This window comes from Urocitellus parryii, chromosome 12 (genome assembly GCF_045843805.1).
Source record: "Urocitellus parryii isolate mUroPar1 chromosome 12, mUroPar1.hap1, whole genome shotgun sequence".
Classification (NCBI taxonomy): domain Eukaryota; kingdom Metazoa; phylum Chordata; class Mammalia; order Rodentia; family Sciuridae; genus Urocitellus; species Urocitellus parryii.
Window position 1 is genome coordinate 15,398,033 of NC_135542.1, and position 27,343 is coordinate 15,425,375.

Consider the following 27,343-nt stretch of genomic DNA (forward strand, 5'->3'; position numbering starts at 1 on the left):
GTCCCTGTCCCTGGAGCCACCGCTCTTGGGGCCCAAGCCTCAGGAAGAGTCCTACTGTGTCAGGACTGCAGGACCTGGAGGGCGAGCAGGGACGTTAACTAGAGGACACACAAGTGATATCAGCATGAAAATTAGCTTCAAAGATAAACCAGTGGCAAAGGAGATGAACTCTCCCAAAGACTGTGAAAATGGCCACTCTCAGTCTTGGGGAAGGCGTGGCCGGCCTGGCACCTAGACTGGCTGCTCCAGGGTGTCAGGTTCAGCTTTCTGGAAAGCACTGTGACAAGGTGTAGCCCATGTGCATGAGCCCAGGCTGGGTAGTGGAGTTCCAGAAACCTGCCCTATGTAATAATGAAACGTTGGGACAGAGATTGAAAGATAGTAAAAATACTGGTCTCATTGTTGCTTAATAGAAAAAATGGTACACTTTAATGAGAAGTAATAGGGCAATGAATAACTTTTGATGGGATATAATAATACTATCACTAAACTTTTGTTAAATCTTAATGTGTTAGGGAAAATATTTGTGATCAAATGGCAATTTAACAAAAACAAAACGGAATAAAAGGTATCTTAATGACGTTTTTCTATATATAGTACATGAAAAAGATATAAAAGAAAACATGCTGAAATGGTATCTCTGTGGTGGAATGCTGGGAGTAGTGTTTTTTCTCATTTTTAAGTACACCGAATGTCTATGCCTTTTTTTATTCCCCCAGTACTGAGATTGAACCCAGGTGTGCCCTATCAGTGAGCCACATCCCAGCTCTTTTATTATTTATTTGTTTTTGTGGTACTGGGGATAAGTGTGGGGCCTTGTCCATGCTAGGCATGTAAGTGCTCCACCACTGAGCCACATCCCTAGCCCTTTTTATTTTTTATTGTGAGACAGAGTCTGGCTAAATTGTTGAGGCTGGCCTTGAACTTGTGATCCTCCTGCCTTAGCCTCCATAGTAGCTGGGATTATAGGTGTGTGCCATTTCATCCCAGGTCTATTACCTTGCGAGAAAAAAAAAGTAAATAGCAATTAATAGGTTCATTTTTTTAAAATTCTTTATCAGTTTGCTAATTTTATTTTGTAAAAAGGATCTATTGCCAAGATTTTTACTCTAAATAAAATTATTTTATATCAGTTAAAAATAAGCCAGGCACGGTGATGCAGGCCTGTAATCCCAGCAGCTCTGGAGGCTGAGGCAGGAGGATGGTGAATTCAAAGCCAGCCTCAGCAAAAATGAGGTGCTGTACAACTCAGTGAGACTGTCTCTAAATAAAATACAAAATAGGGCTGGGGTCATGTGCCCCTGAGTTCAATCCCTGGTACCTAAAAAGAATTTAAAAAAATAAAATTGAAAATGTACCAAAGAATTTGGCACATAAATATTTAAGTGACTTTGTATTGGAATCACAGTGGTACAGCAAAAGCAAAATTGTCTCCTGGTAGAAATGAAAAATATAACTTGATGGAGTATTGACTTACTTACCGGTAACTTACTATGGTTCTGCACTTAATTTTAAATTTAGTGGGACATTAAGAGAACCAGGAAATTGTTCAAAAGTAAACTATAAAAGCAGTTAGTAAAGCAAAAATAAAAGATGATTAAAAAATTATTCAACTTGGGGACAAATTGATTCAGGAACCACTTGATACCTTGAATATCTGGAAAGGACGTTTTAATATAAGTATTAGCTCATTCTTTCTTGTATCCACAAAACAGACCTGAAAAGAAAGTGGACGGGGCTGGGGATGTGGCTCAAGTGCTAATGTGCTCACCTGGCATGCACTGGGGGCGCTGGGTTCAATCCTCAGCACCACATAAAAATAAAATAAAGACGTTGTGTCCACCGAAAACTAAAAAATAAATATTAAATTTTTTTTTTCTCTCTCTCTCTTAAAAATAAAAAAAGAAAGTGGAATAAATTTCTAGCATGGTATCCATGGGAGAAGGAATCAGCTTCCTATTTGGGTCACTGAGTGTATGAATTTTGCAAATAACTCAGGTGGATGCCAAATAATAAGGACAGAGAAGAAGCTAGTGGAATTTACTTTTTTATCTACTTTATCTTTTCCACATAATCTGTAGAAAAGAAACCAAAGAAAGGTGTGCCTTTTTGGAGGGGTACATTGACAAAGATGCAAGTAGTCTTTAGTAACACAGGAAGTCAGGACAAAGTCAAGTAACATTCGATGCAATGAATACTATTTGGTAATAAGGAATAAACTTATGATACAACAGTGTGGAAGCATAACATTACATGGTTCATGTAGACAAGAGTTCATACTGTACAAGTTCATTTATATAAAAGTTCAAGAGCAGGCAAAATTTAGGGTGGAAAAAAATCAAGACAAGTTTGTCTCAGGAGGAATGGGATGGAATTTACTAGAAAGGACATTGGAGTTCTTCTATGAGGTTTCACTTATAAACACACATGTTTGTCAAAATGCAGCAGATATACCTTTTAGGTTTGTGCATGTCTTTTTATGTTTTACATCAAATATTCAGCTCTCTTAGTGGTACCTATAGCACATTATTTAGGGGGCAGTGTATTGGTGACTGCGGTTGACTTGAAAATGCATAAAAATAAAGTGGGTTGATGGATAGATAGACCAAATAAGTAGGGTAAAATGTGAACAGTAGAATCGAGGTAGTGGCATATAGGTATTTGCTCTAAAATTCTTTCGACTTTATTGTATGCCTAAAAGTGTTTATTTCATAAGGGGAAAAAAGTAAATAGACATAACTGAAATGTAAGAATCATAACTTAATATGATGTTTTAAACTGTCTCCGTTTGCCATAGGTTGATAGTCTGCTTTCAGAGAGCCGATTGAAAGAAGCTCTAGAACCTAATAAAAGTCGAGATATTTACCAAAGGTAAAGTATGCTCAATTATTGGGTATTTTCGGGACTAAGCTTATATCTCAATGAGTTGGATTTAAGGTACAGAAGTTGTTTGAGACTTTCTTGCCCTCTTTCCCTTCCTTTCTTGCTTTTTCTTTTTATTTATCTATGTTTCACCTGAAAGACAAAATAATAATGGTAGATGATATTGAGGTAATAGTGAATAAGAGTTTCTAAAATGTACTTTTAAATATTTCCTATCATTATCCATATCTACCTGGTCTTAATTTGAAATGATAAGATCAAATAAAGAATAGTAAATATTAAAAAGAAGCACCCTTCATTTATTTTATACCCTGTATGTGCCGGGCATTATAGTCTGCACTCCACAAAATTTTTCTTAAATTTTTTCAATAATACCATAAGGTACTTATTAACATAAATAAGAAAATCAAGGCTCACAGCAGTTAGTTAATGCATCTAGCATTACTTGGCTTTAAGACACTAAAGTTGGGAGCCTATGAAAATGTTTTAAGGTGGCTAAGAAATGCAGAATTCCATGAAGCAAGGGAGGGCACTTGAGAATCTCAGAGGTGCAGGGTTTAGTCCATTACAACCAAATGGAAGGATTGCATGGTGATGTCATGAAGGTCTAGAAGGAACCAGCTACACCTAGTGGTTGTGGGCTTGTTGCTATTGTGCAGCAACTAAAATCTGCTCAGAATGCACTGTGGTGGCTCACGCAGAATTACCCTAGGCCCTTGGCTCATGTAGCCCAGAAATGATCAGAAATCTTGCTAGAAGCAATTTGTCTTTGCTTGGGATAATGACCTTTAATTTTCTTGAAAAGATACTGTGTTCTCTATATGAGTAAGTAGTTTCTGGTTTTAATCCCTAGGAAATTTTAACATTAAATAGACATAACAAACTAAACTGAACTAGACTGCTAACACTTTTGCATTAAGTTCAGAACATCATTAAGTAAATCTGCATATTTAGGGGTATTTGAAGAGTTTATAGCATTCAGAAGAACATGAGAAGGGGCACCAGGAGATAAATAGTAAATACTTAAGTAATAAGACCATGGGGAAGAAAAGAAAAGAGCATGAGATTCATTCTATTAACTTAAATTATTTATTAGAGGTATTTGGAAAAGTTTTACTTAAGCCAGCAATTCAAAGTGCCTAAAGGCAAAGTAAAATATAAATAATTTTTAAAATGTCAAATGGAATTTAATTTACCATTATTGGCAGGATTGATTGTTTAAGGAATTATTTCAAATTAAGTTAATTAATAATAGTGAAGAAAATAATAAAGGTAATGGTGCTTGCTTTGCTAGATTTAAAAACAAAATAATATATACAGACTATATTTGAAGCCTTGGGGAAAGCTAAGCTTTGAATTTTCTTTTAAAAAATATTAAGCGTTGGGGTTGGGGATGTGGCTGAAGCGGTAGTGTGCTCACCTGGCATGCGCGGTGCGCTGGGTTTGATCCTCAACACCACATAAAAATAAAATAAAGATGTTGTGTCCACTGAAAACTAAAAAATAAATATTAAAAATTCATTCTCTCTCTCTCTCTCTCTCTCTCTCTCTCTCTCTCTCTCTCTCTCTCTCTCTCTCTCTCTCTCTCAAAATAAAAAATATTAAGTGTTTCTGGGGAGAAGAGATTGAACCCAGGCCCCTTTGCCACATGGTTACATCCCTTGTCCTTTTTATTTTTTTCTTCTGTGACAAAGTCTTGTTAAGTTGCCCTGGCTGGCCTCAGACTTTCAATCCTCCTCCTCAGCCTCTAGAGTTGCTGGGATTGTAGGTGTGTGACACCCCGCCTGGCAATAATAAGTATTTTTAAGCCATAGTTAGCTTGTGAATAAAATGATCCCTTCACAGTCCCTTAAAAATTCACACTGATGTTTGCAAGTCTGAAAATGTCATTTTGCCCTTATGTTTGATTAATAGTTAGCTGGTTATAGAATTTAAAATAATTGCTACTAAAACTTTTGAAGGCATTGTTCAGTTTTCTTTGCATGCAGTGATGCTGGTAAGTCCAATTATCGTTCCTTAATAATTAGCCTGTTGACTTTTCAGCCTTGGTGTTTTGAAATTTTAGCACAATATATTTTGGCATTGTTTTTATCTGTTTAGCACCAAGTGGATAGTTTCACTTTGAAAACTCATATATTTCTCATGAGCTCTGGGAAATTTTATTTTACTAAAGATCACTTCTTTACTTCCATTTATCTATTTTTTCTGAAACATCTCTGAGTCGGGTATTGAATATCTTGGATAGATTGTCTAGGTTTCTAAACCTCTCATGAATACTTTTGTTGCTTGTCTTTTTCTTATGCCTGGGAGATTCTCTTGACTTTTTTTTTCTCCTAAATGGAATTGTAATTGAGGATTGGGTAACAAATACTGACAGTATTTTGTGTAGCAGCCAGAATTAAGTCCATTAGACATTCCAAATAAAACATTAACAAAAATTTGTATAACTTCTATGAATGTTTTATTTTACTGATCATGTTGTTCATTTACTAGTGTTTTTTCTTGTTTTCAATCTTTTTTTTATAGTATCATATTTCTGCTTTCAGATTTTCTCCTTCCATGCTTAGGTTTGTTTTAAGTTTTCTTCTGTTCTTGAATTGTCTTGCTTCCTTGGTGCTCGGATTCCTATTTATTTATTTATTAATTTTACATTTTATCCTTATGTTGCTGGTTTTCTTTATTTAGTCTGGTGGCCCTTTTCTATTCATTTTTATTTGAGAATGTGAGCCTGGGTTGGTTCTTCCACTGTGGCATATCTTGGTGTGTTTCCTGTTAGCACCATATGCTGAATGCAAATCAAGTTCTTTGAAGGTGGACAGGGCTCATCATGGGGTCAGGAACCAGCCTTTAGTCTGAGGAGCCTTCAGTGCAGGAATAGGTGTGCTGGAAAGTTCTTTAGTAATTATGATTCTCCCCAAATCATTTATGATTATTATTATTATTATTATTATTATTATATTTTAAGAAGAATTTTCTGGTTCAGTGGGAAAAAGAAGGTGAGATAAGAGAAGAGAGCTAACAGGCTCAGGATTTCTGTAAACTTTAAAAAGTTACTACATTTATTACAAAAGAGCCTTAACTAAATGTAAACTTAATGAGAATCTTTGCTGTTTCCCCGAGTAATACAAAGACCCCTGATGGCTTTAAGATTGATTTCCCTAAACGTGCACCCATGTGCATCCTAGACAGACCTTCAATGCCCAAAGCATTGAACCTGTCCCGAGAGCCTGTTCAAAAGGGGTGTGTAGTGGCAGTGGCAGTGGCAGGAAGAGGCAGCCACTGCCACTAGTCCGAGTGCCCACCTGCCCTGCCTGCTGCCCTCCCAGGGACCCACTGTGGTTCTTTTTAGAACCTTATTTTCTCTGCCTGGAGTCGGGCTTGTTGGGAGACTTACACAGCTGTGGTGGGGGTCAGTTGTGTCTCATGTCCAGTTCCTTGGCCTTGGGAACTGTAGAGCTGGGGAGGCGTCTTAGAACCCAGAGCCCCTCCTCATTTTAGACTCAGGAGACTGAGGCCCCAGGTCCCTGACATTTCTGAGCCTGGTTTTCCTGCCCAGGACCTTGGAGCGCCCCTTGGATCATCTAAAGCAATGGGTACAAAGGTTTTTACATGTGGATTTTTAAACATTATTCTTAACAGTAGCCAATGGCCTTGCCTGCTTAGTGATTGAATGATTTTTTTAAATAGCTTTCTAATTGTGACAACAGAAAAGTCATTATATTTTCTTTCTTTATTAAAATTTAGATGTATCCAGTTAAAACAGGCAATAGATGAGAATAAAAATGTTCTTCAAAAGCTAAGAAAAGTAAGTATTATGTGAATCATATTAGAAAAAAAACTTTTTATATAAATATTTTCACTAAGAGGAATGAATTGGAGTCAGTAAGTTCCTGGATTTGCATTAGAAATAAAGCCCAACCCAGAGGTGCTGAGTGGGGGCATGGTCTCCCAGGTATGCTTCAGAGCAGAAGAGAACCTCCAGCCCTGCTGAGCTCTTCAACATTAAGGACCCAGAAACCCAGACACTGCCTTTCAAATGTGTGTATTGTATAACTTAGATGAGGTGCAGTTTAGAGCCATTTTGATTTTAATCCCACTGTGGGTAGAGTCTAGCCCCGGGTGAGTGGAAGGAAGTCTGGTCTCGGTGGTGGCTCTCACAGCAATGACTGCCAGATTGGAGTAGCAAGCTGTACCCTTGGCCATCCCTTCAGGACTTTTTTTTTTTTTTTTTTTGTATGGGCCTGAGTTTCATCTACGTGTCTAGGGCTAGAGGCTCATGGAGCAAGTGGAAGTCACCTGAAAGTGTCCCCTGCCTGTGTCTGAATCCTTGTTACTGCATCTGAGAGTCTCTTCTGCATTTCTGCAGTGACACAGAACTTTTCAACGCAGGAGGCAGGCTCGCCCCGAGTTTGAAAACCTAGTTAACCCATTTCACAGATGGGAAAACAGCTTTCAAAGGTGAAGAAACAATGTCTCTGTCAGTAAGCGGCAGAACCTGGGACCAGCCCTCTCCTTTCTGACTCTGGAGCCAGTATCCTGTCAGACCCTGTCCCCTACTTGACTCTAGAGTGTCTGCAGTGCTCAGCAAGAAACAAAACGAAAACAAAACCATGTGGTTTTGTGTTTTCATTTGGCTTGCATTCCAACTCAATTACTTAACTACATTTCTTTTAACTCTGATGTATTTCCCTAAGGTAAGTATAATCTCACACTAGTCTTTATTTTGTCCTACAGTACTTACTGTGGTTTTTATTGTTATTTTTTTAAAATGAATGTAATTAGGAAACTAAAATTCATTTTTCAATGAAATATTCTCTCCTAGGCGGACGAGTCTGCACCTGTCGGGAACTATAATCAGAGAAAGGAGGAGGAGCAGAATTTTCTGGACAAGCTCACTCAACAGCTGCAGGCGCTTGCTGTGACCACAAGCAGAGAACATAGAACTGAGTATGCCATCTTCTTGCCTTCATTCCTTTCTTTCAGATATTATGTTGCTATCATTTTTACATTTGATTCTGAAATAAATATATGCTATAACAGCATAGATATGAAGAAATGACCACAATGGTCTGAATAATGAGCAGTTTTATTGTACATGATAGGACATGTCAAATCCCAAGAGAGATGTAAAGATGTGCACGTCCTAGTCTTTGCCCTCAGATTACTCAAGATGTAGTTGGGAAAGCAAAACAGAGGTGCGAGAAGCTACGTAAACAAGTGTTAAATAACTAGGATGATGCCCTGAGTGTCAGTGTTGATGGGTAAGGAAAATGACTTGCAGTGTCTACTGACAGGGTCTCCTTTCTTATAAATGTTTTTTAAAAATTTGAAGTAGATACATAATTGTTTTTCTGCTGGAGAGAATGTTAATAATCTCTCTTACAAATTACAAAAGACTTGTAGGTATAAACAAACCCAATTTGTAGGGAGTAACAAAATATCAATTATTTAGACCCTTCAAATGCTGTTCCCCAGCTTTTTACACTGTGGGAAAAATGCTAAGAATATTGACTCGAAGATTCTAGAATTTTCACTGAATTCTAGCATTAAGAATGTCAGAATAGCTGATATTTTACTTAACTTTTCCACCACAAACAACTATAAAATCTGTGCAAATAAATAATATGCATTCTTTTCAAGTGAACATATAACATTAGCCAAAATGAGCCATATAGGACCAGAGAGCAATTTTCAGTAAATTTTAAAGAAGTGAAATTGTATATATTTTTTGATCTCTTAGAATTCTATTAAAGCTCAGTGACAGAAAAATAACTAGATATCATTAAAAGTCTGCAAATTAAGTTACATACTTTATCTGTATGACCCATGAATTCAAGAAAGTGTTGCACTGGAAATTGGAAAATATTTCAAATGATAAAAATGTATGACTCTGGGGCTGCTTTGTGGCTCAGCGATAGAGTGCTTGCCTAGCACGTGTGAGTCGCTGGGTTTGAGCCTCAGCACCACATAATACCTTTATTTATTATGTCCAACTACAACTAAAAAAATATTTTTAAAAGTATGTATGACTCATGGGTTGCAGCCAAAGTAGTGCTTAGAAAGGAATTCATAGCTTCAATGAATAATTTTAAAAGATACCAAATATCAATTATTGAAGCTGTTAACTTAAGAAGCCAGAAAAAGAACAATGTAAGCCCAAGGGAAAGGAAAAAATACAATGGGAACAGAAAAGAGTGACATCAACAGATAAACAGTAGGTGCAATCAGCAAAGCCAAACATTGACTTTTCTATAAATATTAATCAAATTGATAAATTCTTAGCAACACTGATTAAGAGGAAAGAAATACAATAGTGATGAAGATAAATGGCTCTAGGTATATCCAGATACTCCAAGTATACATTCAAGAGCTCTACCACTGAGCCACCGCCTCAGCCCGAATCCTAACTGGCTCTGATGGGCAGCTCACTGCAGGCAGACATTGTTCTAAACACTTTAGGGATCCTCACTCACCTGATCCTCAAGACAGCCTTAGGAGTCAGGTTCTGTTGTTATCTCAACTTTATTTATGAGAAAGGGAGAGCTTACAAGAAGGTCACCCATGGAAGAAAGAGAGCCAGAATCAAAACCCCCACTTGTGTTTCAAGCACTGTGTGAAAGCGCTCAAGCAGCTTGTCCTGAATGGGGGACCCAGGCCGTGGGTGGGGTGCTCTTGTAGCACAGGCCTCGCTCATATCAACCGGCTCCTTGTCCACCCTCAGTCCTTCAGGTCACGTGTGCTCAGCACGGTTGTGGGAACCATTAGTTGTACTTTCCTTTCATTGCTTTTTTTTTTTTTTGGCCAGCTCCAAAAATGGAACAGTTCTTCAAGGTACAGAGGTTCTGCTCCAACTGGGTTTGTACTCACATGTTTTTTCAAGAGATCTCCTCATACAAATGCTTTTTGTAGAACTGATGTGCTTACTGACAAAGAGGAAGATGATGATTCTTTTGAGGAAGATGAAGAAGATGAAAATGATGACAAAATGGAAGAAAGTGGTGGAGAGGAAGAGGAAGAGGAACAAGAAAATGAATGTCCTAAACAAACAAGTAGAAAATACATTGCTCTTGGAGATTTTACTGCTCAGCAAGTTGGGGACCTTACATTTAAGGTAAGTAGAGAAGATGGGGACCCTAGTGTAAGGAGAATGTTTCTAAAGGCTCAGTCTGTTTAAATAAGGAATTATGATTTACAAGCAGTAGTTATGTGAGAGTCTATTATTAAAGTTACCTGTTCTAAAGATGTGGCTTTAGTGTTGATAAATCTTAACAAGGGGTAAAATTTTATAATTAGTTTCTGAATGTCATATGTACCAAGTTATTCAGGTGGGTTAGGCAGTGTTCTAGCTGAGGTAGGGGGAGCACTATCACACTTCTTCCTGTTGGCTTAGACTTGAAGGGGCGCACGTGCATTCTAGGCCTGTGCATAGATAAGTGGCAGGTGGGATAGAAAAATGAAGTTGTGGGGTCTTGTTTGTTTATGCAGAGCAGGGATCAGACCTGGCCTAGCCGGGCAGGTGATCTACCCCTGAGCTACAGCCTCAGCCATGCAGGTGTGGTTTATAAAGGATTTGAGACAATTTTCTGCTAGTGAAATGATTCAAAGAAATTTTTATTGAATATATAAATCTTGATCTTTTGTTTAACTTCAAAGTGTGACACTCATTAATAGTAAAATATGCAAGAATATTGTACAACTAATATCTTTATTGTTTTTTGTTTGGTTTGGTACCAGGGATTGAACTTGGGAGTGCTTTACCACAGCTACGTCCCCACCCCTTTTTTATTTTTACTTTGAGACAGGGCCCCTTGCTAGGTTACTTAGAACCTCGCCAAGTTGCTGAGGCTGGCCCCAAACTTGCAGTCCTCCTGCCTCAGACTCCCAAGTCACTGAAATTACAGGCATGTGCTACTGCACTCAGCTAATACATTTTAATTCATAGGTTTTTTTTTTTAACTTTTCCTGGAAAAATGCCACCAATACTAAATAATAATGTATATTCTAAGAAAGTCTTTGCTTTTACATGTCTTCAGTAGTGGAAATTACTGTTTTTCAAGGATGGATTATATTTCGTACATGGACAAGTATTGTTGAAAACATGGATTAGGTAGGTAGGAACATTGGGTAAACTATTTTTGTTTCAAAATAGGGCTTAACTTAATAGAATCATTTTTCTTCAGGGATTTATATGATACTCCTGGAAGAAATTTTGCAAAGAGAGACAAATTCAAAAATATTTTCTGCAATAATCAAATTGCTAGAATAAGTACGGGTCCTCATAAATGCTTGTGGAAATGGTCCCCATTTGCATGTAGAATTTGAATGTGTGTTGAGCAACCCAAAGGAATGATTCATTTATAGTCACAAAGGTATTGGGGTATGGCAGTAGGGAAGCATTTAATAAAACTTAGGATAAATATTGAATTAAGGAAATATTTCCTTTTTTCAGTGCATATTTTAAAGCATTAGTAGTGAAATGCTACTCATGACTGTTGAGCTTTATTTTTAAATTTGTACTTTTTTTTGCATTAAGAAAGGAGAAATTCTTCTTGTAATTGAGAAGAAGCCTGATGGTTGGTGGATAGCTCAGGACAGCAAAGGAAATGAAGGTCTGATTCCCAGAACCTACCTGGAGGTGAGTCTTTGTTGTATGCTTTCTCCTTCAGATAGATCTAATTTCCAGTTAAACATTAAGCTATATTCTTTGATCAGTTGACTAGAGAATGACTTGAAATTTAAATTTAGTTTTACAGAGACAGGGTGTGGGGAGGACATTGTGTATTGAGGTCCTGGGGCCTGTGAAGAGCTCAGGTGAAAGTGAGCCCGGGAGCATTCTCGGCAGGAGGTGGCTCTGTGAGCTGGTGGTGTTTATAACAACTAGGAGGCATTTATTATCATAAAACATGGTCACTGTCCACTTGGTGTTTACTTCCACAAATACATGACCCCCTTACCAAGATATCAGCATCCTGTCTATGCCTGCTTGGTCCTGAGTCACAGCACATGCTACGTGGTGCAGACACCTGTCTGGATGAGCTCTGTCAGATGGAAATAAGAAAACCCACACACAAACGGGATTCCAAGTCTTCCAGTGACCACACTGAGTTCGGGGGTGGGGGTGGGGGGTTATTCTCTGATACCACGGGTGTCATTTTCCATATCAGCTCCTTAGCACCAGCCAGTGTCCGGCAACTCAGTTGGATTCTGGCCTTAACTCCTGGATTTAGCACAGGTGTCACACAGTAAGGGCACAGTCCCACTAGACTGCCCTCTGTTCAGATGCCAGTCACATGTCCCAGTAGCCACTTGTACTTCTGACTGATTGGCTAAAAATCCAGAAGTCTCCTCTCCTTCTGCAGGGGTCTGATGATTCCCTAGGTTGACTCAGAGAACTTGGGAGAACCCTTTCCAGTCTGTCCTCTGTATCTGAGGATACAGAGCAAAAATATCTTAAAACAGTTGCATCTATATTGAACATGTACAATTCTTGTCATTATTTTCTAAACTATACAATATAATAATCATTTATTTGGCATTTACATTGTGTTAGAGATCATAGGTATTTTGTATATGATTTAAGGTATGTGGGAAGATGTGTACAGGTCATATGCAAATACTGTATCATTTTATATAAGTGACTAGAGCATCCTTAGGTTTAGTATCCATGGGGATTCCTGGGACCAATCCCCTGAGGATACTGCGGGACAACTATACTTGGATGTACCAGTTTATTATAAAGGATGCAACTCAGGAACACCAGTGAAGAAGTCGCACAGGGCAAGATGTTGAGGTGGGGCATGCAGGACCTAAGCATGCTGTTCCCCAAAGCCTTTGTGTATTCACCCACCTGGAAGATACCCAAGCCCCAGCCTCCCGGGGGTTTCTATGGAAGTTTGTTTATTCTCATTAACTAAATCACTGACCATTGGTGATGAATTTAATCTCTAGGTCCTCCATCCTCCCTAAAGTTTGGAAGGAAGAGCTGAAGGTTCCAACCTCTAATCCCTTCCTGAAGCTGTCTGGGGGTCCTCTAGAGGCACCTCACTAGTCTGCACACTAGAATGGTTGAACTTCTTAGGAATAAGAAAACTTCTTATGAATAAGAATTCAGGAAATTCCAAGAGTTTTAGGAATTCTTTGCCAGGAAAAGACACAAATATATATTTTCATTACACACATTAAGAAGTAAACAAATAGGGGGAATTATTTTTAATATTTTATATTGTCTAATATATCAAAAATATCATGTCAACAGATGATCTATATTTGGACATTGAGTTACTTGTTTTATATTAGGTTCAAAATCCAGTGTGTGTTTACGTGGACAGCACATCTCAACCTGTGCTAATGTGAAGAGCTCAGTAGCCACGGGTGGCGAAGGGCTATGCACCACACAGGACAGGTCTAGGTCCTCCTTTGGAAGGCAGCAAGCATTCCAGCTCGTGGTGACATTTATTCAGGGTGTTTGCAACCTATAATCCCCATCAATTATGCCACAAAGATCCTAAAATTAGCTTCTGTGAATTACCAAAAAATCTCCCCAAAGCAGCTCACCTGAGGTAGCTGCGTCTTCTCCCACGCATGGAAGGAGTGTGGAGATGGCTTTCTGGTGCTGGTTCAGGCCCCACCTGGAACTCCATAGCTCCAAGTGAGGCAGCTCTTCCTGGGTTACCTCTTTAGTTAAGTCAGTGGCCAAATCCTTTAATGATTCTGAGCAGCAAAAGTGAAAAGAGGAAAGAATCAAGAAATATGAGTTGCTATCTAAGGAGGTAAAAAGTTTTCTGGAAGTTAGAAAAGTTCAGCCATGTCTTGACAACCAGCATATTTCGTCCCCAGGCCACACCTAGCTGCAAGGGAGGCTGGCTGGCCAGATGGAGTCTCAGCAGGCCTGATGATTCAGAGGTTCTGCTAGAGAGGAAGAGGTGGAGGGTGGCCATCTGCAGCCTGTTTGGATCAGTCTGCATGTACCTCTTTGTAGACTCTTGGTTGTTCCTCTTGGGTGTAATCCTACATGCTTGTCAGTGCTTCAAAGGGTTTATACCTTTATATCTTGATTTATTTTGCCAATTTTGTCTTGGCAAAATTATGGCCTCCAATGTTAAGAGGGCTTATTTCCCCATGCATCTGCCGAGGCTGGCCAATACCAGTCTTTCTTAGCCTTTGCCAATGTGATCAATAAAACAGCCTCATACTTTTTATTTGTACTTGTGATACTCCCAATGAGGCTGAGCATCCTTTCATATGATTTACGACCATTTGCGTTTCTTCTTTGTGGATAACCAGTTCAGTTTCTTTGACCATTTTTCAAATGAATTTTTTTAAAAAATATTTTTCTTGATTTATAAGAGCTTTTTATAAAATTAACCCTTAGAACTTGGTGTTAATCGTTTCTTTTTTTTTAATGAATGTAATAATTATCCTTTTATTTAGATCTATTTTACATTCATGTTTCTCTCACAGGTTGGAAAAATAAACCTTCACACAGGAATTGACAAATAAAGGAATTGAGAAGCTCCTTACTGGCCGGTATCCATTTTTGGCACTTGTCACAGAAGTAGGACAGCTGCTCCTCCATCCACGACACATCTCCTTCATCACTGTTGAGGGAATCCCCACTCTGGTCATGAGATAAGTCCACAGATGCCTGATCCTCAGATTCAACAATCAAGAGAGTCTCTCCCTCCACTTCACCCTCCTCCAGCCCTTCTGAGGTAGATGTTCTTGTGGCTTCATCATCATGTCGACTTATCAAACTACTGAGGTGGATGTTACTATCCATCCCTCCCTCCTCACAATTTCAGAAGTGCTCTTCAGTAACAGTTCTAACTCTGGATGCTGAACTTAAAGAGGCTTCTATCAGAATCACACAGGTAGAAACTCTTCAGAGTGTCTGCCCACAACTTCTTTGCTCAAACATAGGGGATTCTTAAAGTCATTTAGAGTATAGGATCTACTGTCCTTTACCAAATTTAAAAGGACTGTCACAAGAAGGGTGAAGATCTCACTAAGCTATTCTCTATCAACACACATACATAACACACACGGTTTCAGTGCTTTGTCCCATTAATATTTCACATTCCTTTAAAGTCATGTTTTTTGAGATCCTTTTTCCAATAACATCTTCTCTATTTCTGCTTCAAGTTGTTCAGTCAAAATAATCTGTTCTCCCAAAAGACGAATGTTTTCTTTTTTCCGATTTTGCCTCTCAATATCTCTGATCACTCCGTCAGGAAGCCTCTGCAGGTCCTGCTGCTGCTTCAGGTGCATGCAAGGCCTAGCACCACCTTCGAGCTCCTCGACATCCCTGCGCAAGCTGCCCTGGCCGCCTCCCACCAGCCCCAGGCGCCAGGGCCACAGCCCAATCGTTTCTTTATTGACCTTCAGCTGCATGAATTTTTTATTAGTGAAATCTGCTAGTATTTCCATTTATGATTTTTAAATTTTGGTATCATAACTGCAAAGGGCTTTACCCCACATTTATTTTCTCCTATCAAAGGTAATTCTTTTAATTTTTTTCATTTGAATAAATTCTACCTGGGATTTATTTTGGTGAATTTGCTATTTACTTTAGTCTTTGTCATTGTTTCACATAGTGAAGTTATCAGTCATGGGTTGAAATTTTTTTCCCTGTCACATATAAATTCCCCTCTGTGCTTGAAAGTTTCTGAAAGTCGTAGCATTTTTATTGGTTGATTTTTGTGTTAGTTGGAAAGCACTTCCTGTTTCAACACTTTTCCAGCCCTGTGATAAAGAAGAGGAGCAGGCGACAAGTGAAGAGGGCAGTGAGGAGGACACCGGGGGGACGGAGGGTGAATCCGAAGCTAATCAGAGGTACAGAGCGAGGGAGAGCGAGCAGCTTCTGCCGACTTTTTATTTATTTTTACTATTAAAATAATGCAAGATTTTCTTGAAATGGAGTCAGCTTATACCTAGAGAGCTTTTCATATTATTGTTGACCTAAAGGTCATGGCTACTTTAGTTTTGCAATTATTTTTAGTGCATTTAGTTCTAGCTTGGCCTCGCCTAGAGATTGTTTGGTCTTCAGAATCTACTGAGTGTTTGTACTTGTTCTCTGATTGCTGTGGTGAGGGGCAGAGGCTGCGCCTGAACTTACCTGCTCTTTCATTTCCCCAGAACTGATACTCGCCGCAGTGCTGTTCAAAAAGCTATCTCAGAGGTTGGTATCTGCTGTCTTATTAATAATACTTTATATTTGATGTCTTATAATATTTTTGGCAATTAAGACATTTGGGATGTCTTAAGTGTTTTATTACCTATAGTTCTGGTTGAGTTCAGATTCAAACCAGGATGGAGACTCTTCGAGACTGCCTAGATCTACCCAGGCTCAGGTGTGGAAGGTGCAGGGCAGAAGGCTTCTCTTTCTGCCTTAGTAAGCCTGAGCTGCAACCAGCATTTCTCATTAGGGCTTCTGTACAAGAAGAGTAGATCATCTCATTCATGGTGTGATTTCAGAGCTCGCAATCTTTCTCATTGATCCTATCCAGATTATTTATCATTTTGGCAAAGGCTGGCATTAGATTTTAGTGATTATTTGAAAAGTCTGAAAAACCCAGAAAGGTAAGACACTATCTGTAATCCTGTCATTTAAAAAAAATGACACGACAAAATGAAAATTCTCCACTCCGTGAGTAATCACCATGAACGGTTCAGTTAGCATCTTCCTGACCTTTTACTGCTCTTCTAATTCCCAAGGAGATGCTCGCGGTGCAGGTGTTTGGGGGTGCACTTACGCAAAGCACCTGACAGCTCCTTGGGCGTCAAAAGCGGTATCATCTGCTGAAAGGCAGTGCAGTTGGGGTGGGGCTGGAGCAGGAGCATTACAGTCAGAATGTACTTGAAGCAGTGATCTAGAAACACAAAGCTCTGTGCCCAGCACTATGTGGGCCCCAAATCCTTGTGAGAGTGCAGATCCAGTGGTGGCCACGTCCTCTCAGGAATTGGGTCACATTGCAGCGCTTTCCCGACATGTGCACGTGGTGTTTTCCCGTTGGGTTGGGCTTGCTGTGGTGCTGAAGGGACACAGTGGGGAGGTGAGGAATCATGGATGGAAACGAGCAGACCACTTTTGTTTGTCCTCTCCTCAGCAGATGAACGCCATGGATGTGTTAACCAGCATGGGGGCTATCCCCGCAGGCTTCAGGCCTTCCACACTCTCCCAGCTGCTGGAGGAAGGTATGGTGGCGCTTGGCCTCTGCAGCCATGCTTGGAGGCTAATTTTTCTCTGGTAGCTAGAACAAGTTGAGGAAGATGCCGAGTCTCACTTCTCTTTGGTGCACGTCCTTTCCTTGTCCCTCTTGTGACCATAAGCAAGGACTCCAGTTCTGTGAGAGGACCATCTGTTTACCTGTGTTGTGGGCTCCAGCCCTTCCCTATTCTCTTTAATTGCCAGCCCTTTCCTGCTCTCTAGCCTGCCTGTCCTGCCTTCCCCTGCCACCACTGTGAGCAGCGCACCACAGTGCCAGCAGCCCATCCCGTCCCAGCGAGGAACCCTCCCTTCCTCTGCTCCTCTTCACAGCAAGGGCTCTCCTAGAGCGTCCTCAGTGGGCTTTCTGATTCCTGTTCACCCTGGATTTCCCAGTACTTGGCAACTTTTGTGTAGAAGCTCATTGTGAAGGGGAGTCATGAGGGGCAGGCTGGCTCTTGTGTGCCTGAGCCATTAACTGTGGGTGGAAGGGCTGCTTCAAGGTTACTTCTGCTGGGAAGGTCCTTCCTGCCCCTTCCCATCCTGTAGTCTCAGGGTCCCTTCTACCTTGGCAGCGATGCCCGCTCTGGCAGCGCGGCTTCCCTCCCACCCTGTGAGCACACGCACTAGTCTCATGTGCCTACTTCTCTGTTTCCCTCACTCAGCTGTGGTCAACAAGGATTCTCGGCTCCATTTCCAGCTCCTAGCACAGCCCATGGCACAGGGCAGGGACTCAAATGATTTCTTAAACAAAAAAGTGATTTTATAATAAATGTTCTTCATGATAAACTATGGAAGAGAAGTATAAAAATGCTTATGAATCTCCCATATCCTGCGTGGGCAAGGGACTGGCTTCCCTCTGGAGGGATGGGCTGGCTGGGAAGTAATAGTTAAAAAAAGTACCATGAGATGACCTCAGAACATAGGAAAGCAGTTTCAGAGCAGGGGCATCAAAGGGCAAAGCTGACCAGATGGGTCTAGCTCCTAACAAAGGATGGAGCTCGCGCTTGCTTTATTTATATTGGAACACATCAAAGACTTTTGGTAGAAAATTCTTCACCAAGCAGGATAGAGGTGGGGACAGGTAGGCTGCTCCATTCCTGACAGGTCATACCATCTCCGGTGCTGCGCAGGACCTTTTGGCAGAGTGGAAGGGGAGTTCACTTGCATTGGGTGGTCTTGATAGCAGAAGTGCCACTATAAGTTCCCAAATATGAGACCTACCCCCTCGCTGGCTTCAGTGCTGAAAAGGTCCTCGTGCATTTTGTGGATGGATCCCTGCACTTTTGTGTTAAGAAGTAAAACTAGGTTCTGGGGCCGGGCTCAGTGTAGAGCGCTTGCCTAGCACATGTGAGGCACTGGGTCCATCCTCAGCACCACGGAAGAGTAAATAAATAAAATAAAGGTATTTTGTGCCTCTACAACTAAAAACATATGTGAAGAAAGAAGCAGGGCTGGGACTGGGGCTGGGGCTCAGTGGCAGAGCACTTGCCTAGCATGTGTGAGGTACCAGATTCTATCCTCAGCCCCACATATAAATAAGTAAAAATAAAGTTACATCAACAACCAAAAAAAAATTTAAAAAGAAGCAAAACTAATGGTTATGTATTTTTTCTAAAATATATAAAAAATGTTACAGATTTCTGCATTTTATAGAAATATTTGAATAAATCATCTTCACTGTGAAGCATGTTGTTGGTCTAAACTCTTTAAGATCTTCCTTAAAACTATCTTAAAGTAGTCTTTTATCAGTTTTTATCTTAAAATTTTGAGCATGATTCTATCTTGGTTCATCTGTCTTGGAAAGCAAGTTGCTAGTAAGCCCCTTAGCATTTTGGAAATATCGTTTCCTAAATTTGTAGCATAATGTCTTAGACTTTTGGTATTGAATTTTATTCTTCTTTTCATAAGAAAATAAAGGAAAGCTGTTTTTTCAGGGAATCAGTTTCAAGCAAGTTACTTTCTGCAACCTGAGCTCATGGCGTCACAGCTGGCCTTCAGAGATCTGATGTGGGACGTGAAGACAGGCACTGTGAGTACAGCAACAGCAGAGAAGCTGCAGCCTGGCTGCCATTGTCCTGGAGCCAGCACATGAGTGACATGTGGCTTTAAAGCAGTGGTGTTCTCATAGCCAAGACAGCACCCCTGACTCTGGTTTCTCTTAGCGGTTGTGCCCTCCTCCACAAAGGATGTAATACTGAGTCTCCCTGTTCATCATGCTTTCCCTCAGTGTCTTCATCTGGGAACAGGGATGACAGTCCTCCTAACATCGAGCGGTTGTGAGAATTTATGAAGGCTTTGGCAGTGCCTGGCAGAGTATGAGAACGCAGTCAGTGTTGGCCAGCACTGTGCTTTGGATAGATGCCCCACGGCCCATGGGTCAAGGCTTGCTGCCAGCCTGGGGGCTATTGGGAGGCGGTAGGACCTGGAGCTGGGGCCTAATGAGGAGAAGTTACATGGCTGAGCCACACCCATGAAGGGATTGTGGGACCCCAGTCCCTGCCTCTCTCCCATCTGCTTCCTGGCTGCTGGGAGGTGACACATTCACGCCACCATGTGCTCCCCGCTCTGATTCCCTGCCTTGCCACTGGCCCCAAAACAGTGGAGCCAAGCGACCATGGACTGAGACCTCTGGGACCAAGAGCTAAGCAGACTTTGCTCTCTGCAAGCTGCTCATCAGATCTCTTGTAGTGGGAAGCTGCCAGCTCCGTCAGGAAGAGTAGAAGTGACATGATCTTAGTTGAGTGGGAATGAAAAAGTCGGCAGAACTTCATGATCACACTTTTTGGGTACCACCAAGAAAAAAAGATTTTTGCTATCCCAGTATTTGAAGTAGAATATGTTCTTGATCTTTAATTCTACTTTATATCTGCCTGTAACAGATATAAACTGCATTAGAGTATGTCACTCCCTTCCCATTTACCTTGACTTTACCCCTCAGTGGTGGCCGGCGTGGTAGGAAGGGGGGTGCAGAACTGATGCCCCTAATCCTCTCACCCTGAGCATCAACTGGCGCCTTAGTAGGAGGTGCTGTATTGCAAGTGGGCAGAGAGGGGCTGCTTGGTGCACGAGTGCTTGAGCAGATCACAGTTAATGCTATGAATTTGTGCCCGGGAACTAAAAACCCAGCTCTCATTACTTAAAAGGTGACAGATTATTGATATTATCTTATCTTTTGCAACAATAAAAATTATTTAAATGAAAAGGCTTGTGATCATAAAGCAGAATGTAAAGTTTAGCTAATTGAAGCTGTTCTTTAAAAATAAAAATACAGAATGCCAGTTTATTTATTCACAATCTGACCTTTATCTGTGAAATAGATTTAAACAGTCAGACCAAACATTACATTCTATGTCAAAGCATCTAAGAGCCAAAGAGGAGGTAGCTGGGTGACATTAATGCCAGGTATCTTGGTTGTCATGCTAGGGTAACTGTCTACAATTCCACACATCGTATGGGAATGGACCTGGAGACTAGAATACAGTGAAGACCCTGGAGACTAGAATACAGGGTCAGGTCATATATTTTACCTGCTAGTACTAGTAGTCTTTCATTGAAGTTTTTAAGTAGTTAAGAAAAAAATGCAAATATTTCAAGTATAACTTTATGCAAAATTTACCTGAAATAACTGGGTTTGATTTTGAACAGACTATTGAAACTCTGTGCATGTATATTCATGTAAAAGTTTTCCTTTTTGTATTCTATGTATATCTTCTTAAGCTGTATTTTACAAATGATGCTTTGGAAATGGATTTGTACTATTATTAATAGGTTTTTGTGGTTTTCTTTCAGATTAAGTCAAGGCCAAGTCGTGTTTCCTTGATCCTCACCCTGTGGAGCTGTAAGATGATTCCTCTCCCAGGAACGAGCATCCAGGTGCTCAGCAGACATGTTCGCCTCTGTCTGTTTGATGGCAGTAAGGTAAGCTCACTGAGTTGAACCATCTCACACAGGATGATGGAGAAGCCCTTGTGTGGTACCACACATTAAAGGTGGAGTGCACTGTGTGTGTGAGTGTGTGGTACCGCAGTGGCTTAACCCTGGCTCTTCAGTGTGTGATGTTGGTACACACACAGTTAACCCATCTGGGCCTTAGATTTCTTCACTTATGAGAGGGACTGGTACCTGTCTTCTAGTGTTGTGTACAGTTCAGGTCTAAGTATAGAGCATTGCGTTTTTGAAAATGCAACGTATATCCAGCTCCCCAGGCAAGATATGGAGCATCGCCATCTCCCGGGAGGTCTCCTGGAATCCTTTTCTGCTCAGCTCTTCCCTGATTCCTAAAAGACCATTTTTTACCTAATACCAAGTGATAGTCTGAATGACTTCTAAAAAAATAATGTATCTTTCATGAGATGTAGCTTAAGTGGTGCTTAGGTAGAAATTCGTAGCTTTAATTGCATATACTAGAAAGAGGGAAGGTTTAAAATCAGTGGTCTAAACTGGGAACTTAAGAGACTAGAAATTGAAGAGTGAGTTAAACCTAAGAATGTAGAAAAGAGGAAATAACAAAGAGTAGAAATTAATGAAATAGAAACCAGATGGACAGAAGAGAAAATCAATGGAGATGAAGGTTGGTTCTTTGTAGAGATTAATAAAATTGAAAGAGGCCCAGAAAGACTGACCAAGATACTTTAAAAAGAGTGAAAGAAAGCTGGGCGAGGTGGCACATGCACACCTGTAATCCCAGCAGCTCTGGAGGCTGAGATAGGAGAATTGCAAGTTCAAAGCCAGCCTCAGCAACAGTGAGGTGCTAAACAACACAGTGAGACCCTGTCTCTAAATTTAAAAAAAAAAAAAAAAAAAGGGCTGGGGATGTAGCTCAGTGGTTGAGTTCAATCCCTGGTACAAAAAAAAAGAAAAGAAAAGAAAAGAAAAGAAAACAAATTATCAATATCTCCCATTGAAATAGAAACATCATTACTGCTCCTGCAGACACTGAGGACAATAAGGGATATTATGAGGAATTGTATGCCAGTAAATCTGACAACATTGATGAAATAGATAATTTTATAAAATACCATAATTTACTGAAACTGACATAAGAAGAAATAGAAAATTTGAATTTCTCTTTTAAAGAAATTACAACTTCAATTAAAAAACTTCCTACAATGAAAACTCCAAGTCCTTATGGCTTCACTCTAGTGTCTTCCCACAAACATTTAAGGAAGAAATAATACCCATCTTATGCAAACTCTTCCAAAGAATAGAAAAGGAGAAAACATTCCCTAACGTATTTCCTAAATCTAGGAAAAACATGACACCAAACGATGACATTACAAAACCAGTATCCTTCATGGATATAGAAACTAAAATCCTAAACAACATTCTCAAGTTGGATCTAGCAATTTATAGAAAGGACAGTAGGTCACGACCAGCTGGAATTTCTTCCCATGTTCAGATGTACACACCTGTGCATCCAGCATTGGACATGCGAAATTGTAATGTTATTTCATCATATTAGTAGACAAGAAAAAATCATGTGAACATCTCAATAAACAAAGAAAAAACATTGACAAATTCCAGTGCCCATTCATGAGTTTTAAGAAATTCCCTACAAACTAGAAACAGGTGGGAACTTCCTCAAATTTATAAAGAACAAGAAAAACCTAAATTTCTATCATTGACAGTGAAATGTAGAATTTTTTTTTTTTAGTCTAAGATTAAGAACAAGTCAAGGATGCTAAGAAATAAAAAGATAACTCAGTTTTTCAAATGAGCAAAAACTTGAACACGCCCTTCAAAAAAGAAAACATGAGAAACCAATAGGCATATAAAAATATACCTAACATGTAATACATTATTAGGGGAATGTAAGAGTTTACAGTGAGAGACCCACTTAGATGCTCCATACAAGAAGCCCACCTTAAATAGAAAAGGTAAGTTAAAGGGAGGAGGGTTCACTATTCAAGATATTAATGTCAGCCTGGGAATGTGGCTCTGTTGCTGAGCGCTTGCCTGGCATCTGCAAGGCCCTGGGTTCAACCCCCAGTGCATTAAAAAGAAAAAATGTCAAACAAAGTAGACACATACCCAGTCACCCCATGTTAGAGCTTCAAAACACATGACCTAAAACTTGATGGAAGTGAAAAAAGAAATGGGAAAAGCCGCCATTATCATTGGAAACTTCACTACTGTTCTCTCAGGAATATAGAACAAGCAGACAGAAGATGAGAAAGGATATTAGGAATTGATGAACCTATTGACCAACTAGGTAGAATCAGTATTGAGCAGCACTTCACCTCTAAACAGTAAGAAGCATGTTGTAAGTGCATGTGGAATATCCACCAGTCTACACAGGTGGACCTGGGTCAGAAAATAAACCCCAACAAGTCTAAAAGAGTTGAGAGCCATGTACCCTATGGCCTTTGAGCACATGAGATTAAGCTAGATATCAGTAACAGAAAGATCCGTGGGCAAAGTCTTCAAATGCCTGGAAATTAACAGATTTCTAAATAATCAATGAGTCAAAGGGAAATTAGAAAATATTTTGTACTAATCACAAAGTGGAAGTGAAACAGACAGTCTGGTAGATGTCAGCTAAAGCCTAGTTAGAGGGGTTCCCAGAGTGGGTGGGAGCCGCAGAAGAGCTCCTCACAGCCTCACCCACTGAGCTGAGGAGCCCCAGGCCTCCGTGGGACCTGCAGGCAGAGGACCTTTGGGGAGGGGACTCCAGGGGGAGCAGGGTGGCCGCCAGTGTGGAATCCTGACGGGGAGTGTCTGGAAGGCAGGCAGTGTGAGAACCAGTGCACATCTGTCCTAAAAACAGCAGAGGGCACTGAAGGAGGTGACATGATGAGATTCATGTTCTGGAAAGATCTCTGGCTCCTCTCCGAAGAATAAATAGAAAAGGTAAGTTAAAGGGAGGAGAGGGCAGCCAGAGGGGACTCAAGTGGACCACTGGGGGCAGGGCCGTGGCACAGCATGGCAGGCAGAGGACAATAGGCATCATCTTGAAGAAGCAAAATCTGGATCCAGCTTGCTTAGGATTGCCCCTGGCGCTAGTATTTGCACAACATGGCACCTTGACCTTGCTCTCAGGCTCCTCCTTTTGTACCTCCTGGGATCAATGTGAGCAAACTGGGTTAATATAAGTAAAGCCCGGAGAACAACACATGGAGCATAATAAGTGCAACCAAAAAAGTGATGAGGATTACAGCTTGGGTGGAGATGAGGTGGGGGGAGATGCAGGAGGCGGGAATCAACGGGATTGGTGGTGGGCTGAGTGTGGAGGGTGGAGGGAGAGCAGGTGTGGAGCGGGCAGTAGGTCTCAGACATCCACCCCTGGATAGACCATGGTCACACGCACACAGGTAGGGAGGCCTGGGGGAGGACTGGGTGTGGCGCTGCCCTGGTGGTTTTCTTCCACCTGAACTTGGAGTAAGGGTGACCACAGGGCTACTGTGCACAAAAGCACCACCACAAATGCGCCCGGAGGTGTCAGCAGTGACCAAGAAGAGAGGACCTGCTGTACTCTCCTGTTCTCACCTGAGAACCGAAAACAAAAACTAGAATTTCACTTTTTTAACAGAAAATATGGGATTCATTTATATCCAGTTCCTAGAAGTTCATTTATGAAATTAATTTTTAACAGAGTTCGAAATTGAGAAGTTTTACATCACATTTAATAGTTAGAAAAATGCATTATTTGCTTTTTGGAGGCTTCTTTAACAAATCTAGCCTATTACAAATGGAAAGCTCTGTTGTAGAGCCTGGGCAGCCCCAATCCAGGACGCCCTCCCAGCACCCACCGTCTTTGCAGGGCAGGTGCACCCACACCTGCAGCGTCGTGGGGAGCCTCAAGCCTCTGGGTCTGCTGCCTGCTTTTCTTTTTTGTTTTATTTTCTAGGGCTCGGAGGGAGCCCAGCTTTGTTCTCTCTCCCTGTTGTCCTCTGTTCTCTTTCCTCCTTCTTGCGTGTGGCTTAGTCGTTTCTTAGAACTCCATTCTGAATTATCCGTGGTGTTGAGTGGTCTCTCTGGGTGGCTTCCTGGGTGCTTGCTGTAGGTGTCATTTTACACACCCAGCTAATCACAGTGACCACAGGCAGCGTTCTGGTTGGAGAGAGAAGACAGAGACTGTCCCTCTCTCTAATTCTCTTTGTCCTCATTCACTCACAACTGGCTTGCACATTTCCTCTACATACACTGAAACCACATTACCCAGTCTTACAATTTTTGCTTCAACCATCAACTGAGAAAATTAGTAGTATTTAGTCAGATCTTTACTGTTCCCATTGATCTCCTTCCTGATGTTCCAGGATTCCTTCTTTAGCTTGTCCCTTCTGTACAGAGAGTGTCCTTTAACCATCCTTTCAGGGTGACAGATTCTCTTAAACTAGCTTTATCTGAGTATCTGTCTCCCTTCCTTCCTAAAGGAGCTTTCTATTAGATGTGGGACTCTGGATTGACAGTTCTTTTCGTCTACCACTTAAACAACCTGGTGCCACCTCTTCCTGGCCTCTGGTTTCTGCCGAGACACCCACTGCCATTTGAGTCATTCCCCTGGCTTCACCTGGCTATTTTTCTGTCTTGCTACTTTCGGTGTATTTTTTTTTCCTGTTTACTTTAGAAGTGCATTGTACCTGGCATTCTGTTGTACTTAAAATTCATTCTACCCCTACTTGGTAGGTTGTGTGTAAGAGACTTGGCCTGAATGCATTTTACATGCCAAAATATGGCTTGTCTTTTCTCCTAAACCTATCAGGGCAGTCAGAGCAGCCAAGGAGAACTAAAAACAGGCGTAAAATGGCCAGACTTGGATCACTGCACACCTTTCTAGAACCTTCTGTCATGCTCTGACTTCCCTGAGGTTAAAGTTTGTGGACTTTGTGATTAAGATTTGTTAGCAAGTAGTTTTCTTGGAAAGCGATGCTAGAAAACTCCAGATGGGAACAGGAAGTGATTAGGAACTGGAAGACAGGGTGTACCAACCAGTTGTTGTCACTGAGTGACTAAGCACAGTCCTGATAAGGAGTGCTGGGGGTCCATGTAGATCATGCTACTAATAGAAGCCCTCTTACAGGGTGAGAGAGCTGGGGTGTTCTACACCCACTCCTGCCAGCCATGGCAGGAAGCTGCTGCTGGCCTTCACTCTAGGCATATGGGCCATGGTGCTGGGGGCTGGAGGTCAGCTGGGGTGTGAAGAAATGGCATAGTGCTGGACAATGTCATCTAGCTTTGAATCCCCAGACTGGGATCTTTAGCAGGGCAAGGACAGAGACTGTGCTCAGTGCAGCGTCTACGTCTCAGCATAGTGCCAGGCACACAGCAGACCTTCATCAATACCCATGGAATGCGCTGGCTCACCCCAGCCCTGCTCCAGGTCTCTCAGCTGCACTCTCTCTGTGAGTCCTGTCTATTCTAGTGTATTCAGCTCTTGCTTCTATGTTTTTCACTTTCCCGAATTTTGTCCTCTCTCTCCACACTCCTGTGGTCACTCTGCCTTCTTCCCAGATGGCTGTCTGGTGGGGCTGTGGCATAGAGATCTCATTACTACCAGAGATGGAGTTTTTAAACCAAATAAGACACGTGCTCTGTTGCTTAGGATTGTCTTCAGCATAATGAGAGGTAGAAGGTTTGAAATTAGGATTGTCCTCCCAATCTTAAGGCATGTAATCCCTGTGTGCAGACCAGAGTGTGAGGCGGGGCTCCAACTTCATTCTCCTGTGGGTTTGAACCTTGTTGTTCCAACACCATTTATTGAACCCATTTTTTTCCCCATTGAGTGGTTATGGCCCCTTTGCCAAAAGTCAGTTGCTCATAAGTGCTGTCCCGGCCTGTTCTGGAGGACGATGCTGGGTGAAGGTTGCACAGGGCAGTGCACCCAGAGCCTGGTGTGTGGGGGCTCCAGAGGCAGAGGGTCAGGGAGGTTTTGTAAGAGCTGCTGTGCTGCAAACCAGGAGGACTGGTGGAGACACAAAAGTGTATCAGAGTGAGCTCAAGACTAGCTGCAGGTCTGGATGGCTGTGGGGAGGGTGGGGCAAGGGCAGCAGGAGGCTGGTGTGGAAGGCTGGGGCCACGTGGCAGTCCTGAAGGCTGGGGCCAGAATTCCTAACTGGCAGCAGGGATCCAGGAAAGGACATGTCAGGGCTGTGAAGTGACGAAGCCACCTAGTGTAGAAAGGTGGTAATTTCCAGGGGAGAGGTGAGAGACCCAGTGGAGACCCTTACCCTATGGCCCAGGGATGCAGAGCCCTGAACAAAGAAGTGGCAGCAGGATGAGAGCAGAAGTGTGGCCGCCAGGCAGAAGAATTTTTAA

The 27,343-nt window shown here is 41.4% G+C and overlaps 1 protein-coding gene and 1 pseudogene across 1 annotated transcript in view; one reads left to right on the plus strand and one right to left on the minus strand.

Moving 5' to 3' along the window:
- The window catches only part of LOC144249783 (nephrocystin-1-like), a 34,567-nt gene that overhangs the window by 488 nt on the left and 6,736 nt on the right, over positions 1–27,343 (plus strand). The window contains exons 2-11 of the mRNA XM_077791963.1: positions 2,798–2,871; positions 6,628–6,688; positions 7,706–7,830; positions 9,793–9,994; positions 11,417–11,518; positions 15,623–15,714; positions 16,018–16,060; positions 16,989–17,076; positions 19,024–19,118; positions 20,879–21,007. Of these exons, the coding sequence (XP_077648089.1) occupies positions 2,798–2,871; positions 6,628–6,688; positions 7,706–7,830; positions 9,793–9,994; positions 11,417–11,518; positions 15,623–15,714; positions 16,018–16,060; positions 16,989–17,076; positions 19,024–19,118; positions 20,879–21,007 (1,011 nt within the window). The remainder of the gene's footprint in view (positions 1–2,797; positions 2,872–6,627; positions 6,689–7,705; positions 7,831–9,792; positions 9,995–11,416; positions 11,519–15,622; positions 15,715–16,017; positions 16,061–16,988; positions 17,077–19,023; positions 19,119–20,878; positions 21,008–27,343) is intronic.
- Positions 14,765–15,185, minus strand: LOC144249894 (protein PET117 homolog, mitochondrial pseudogene; annotated as a pseudogene).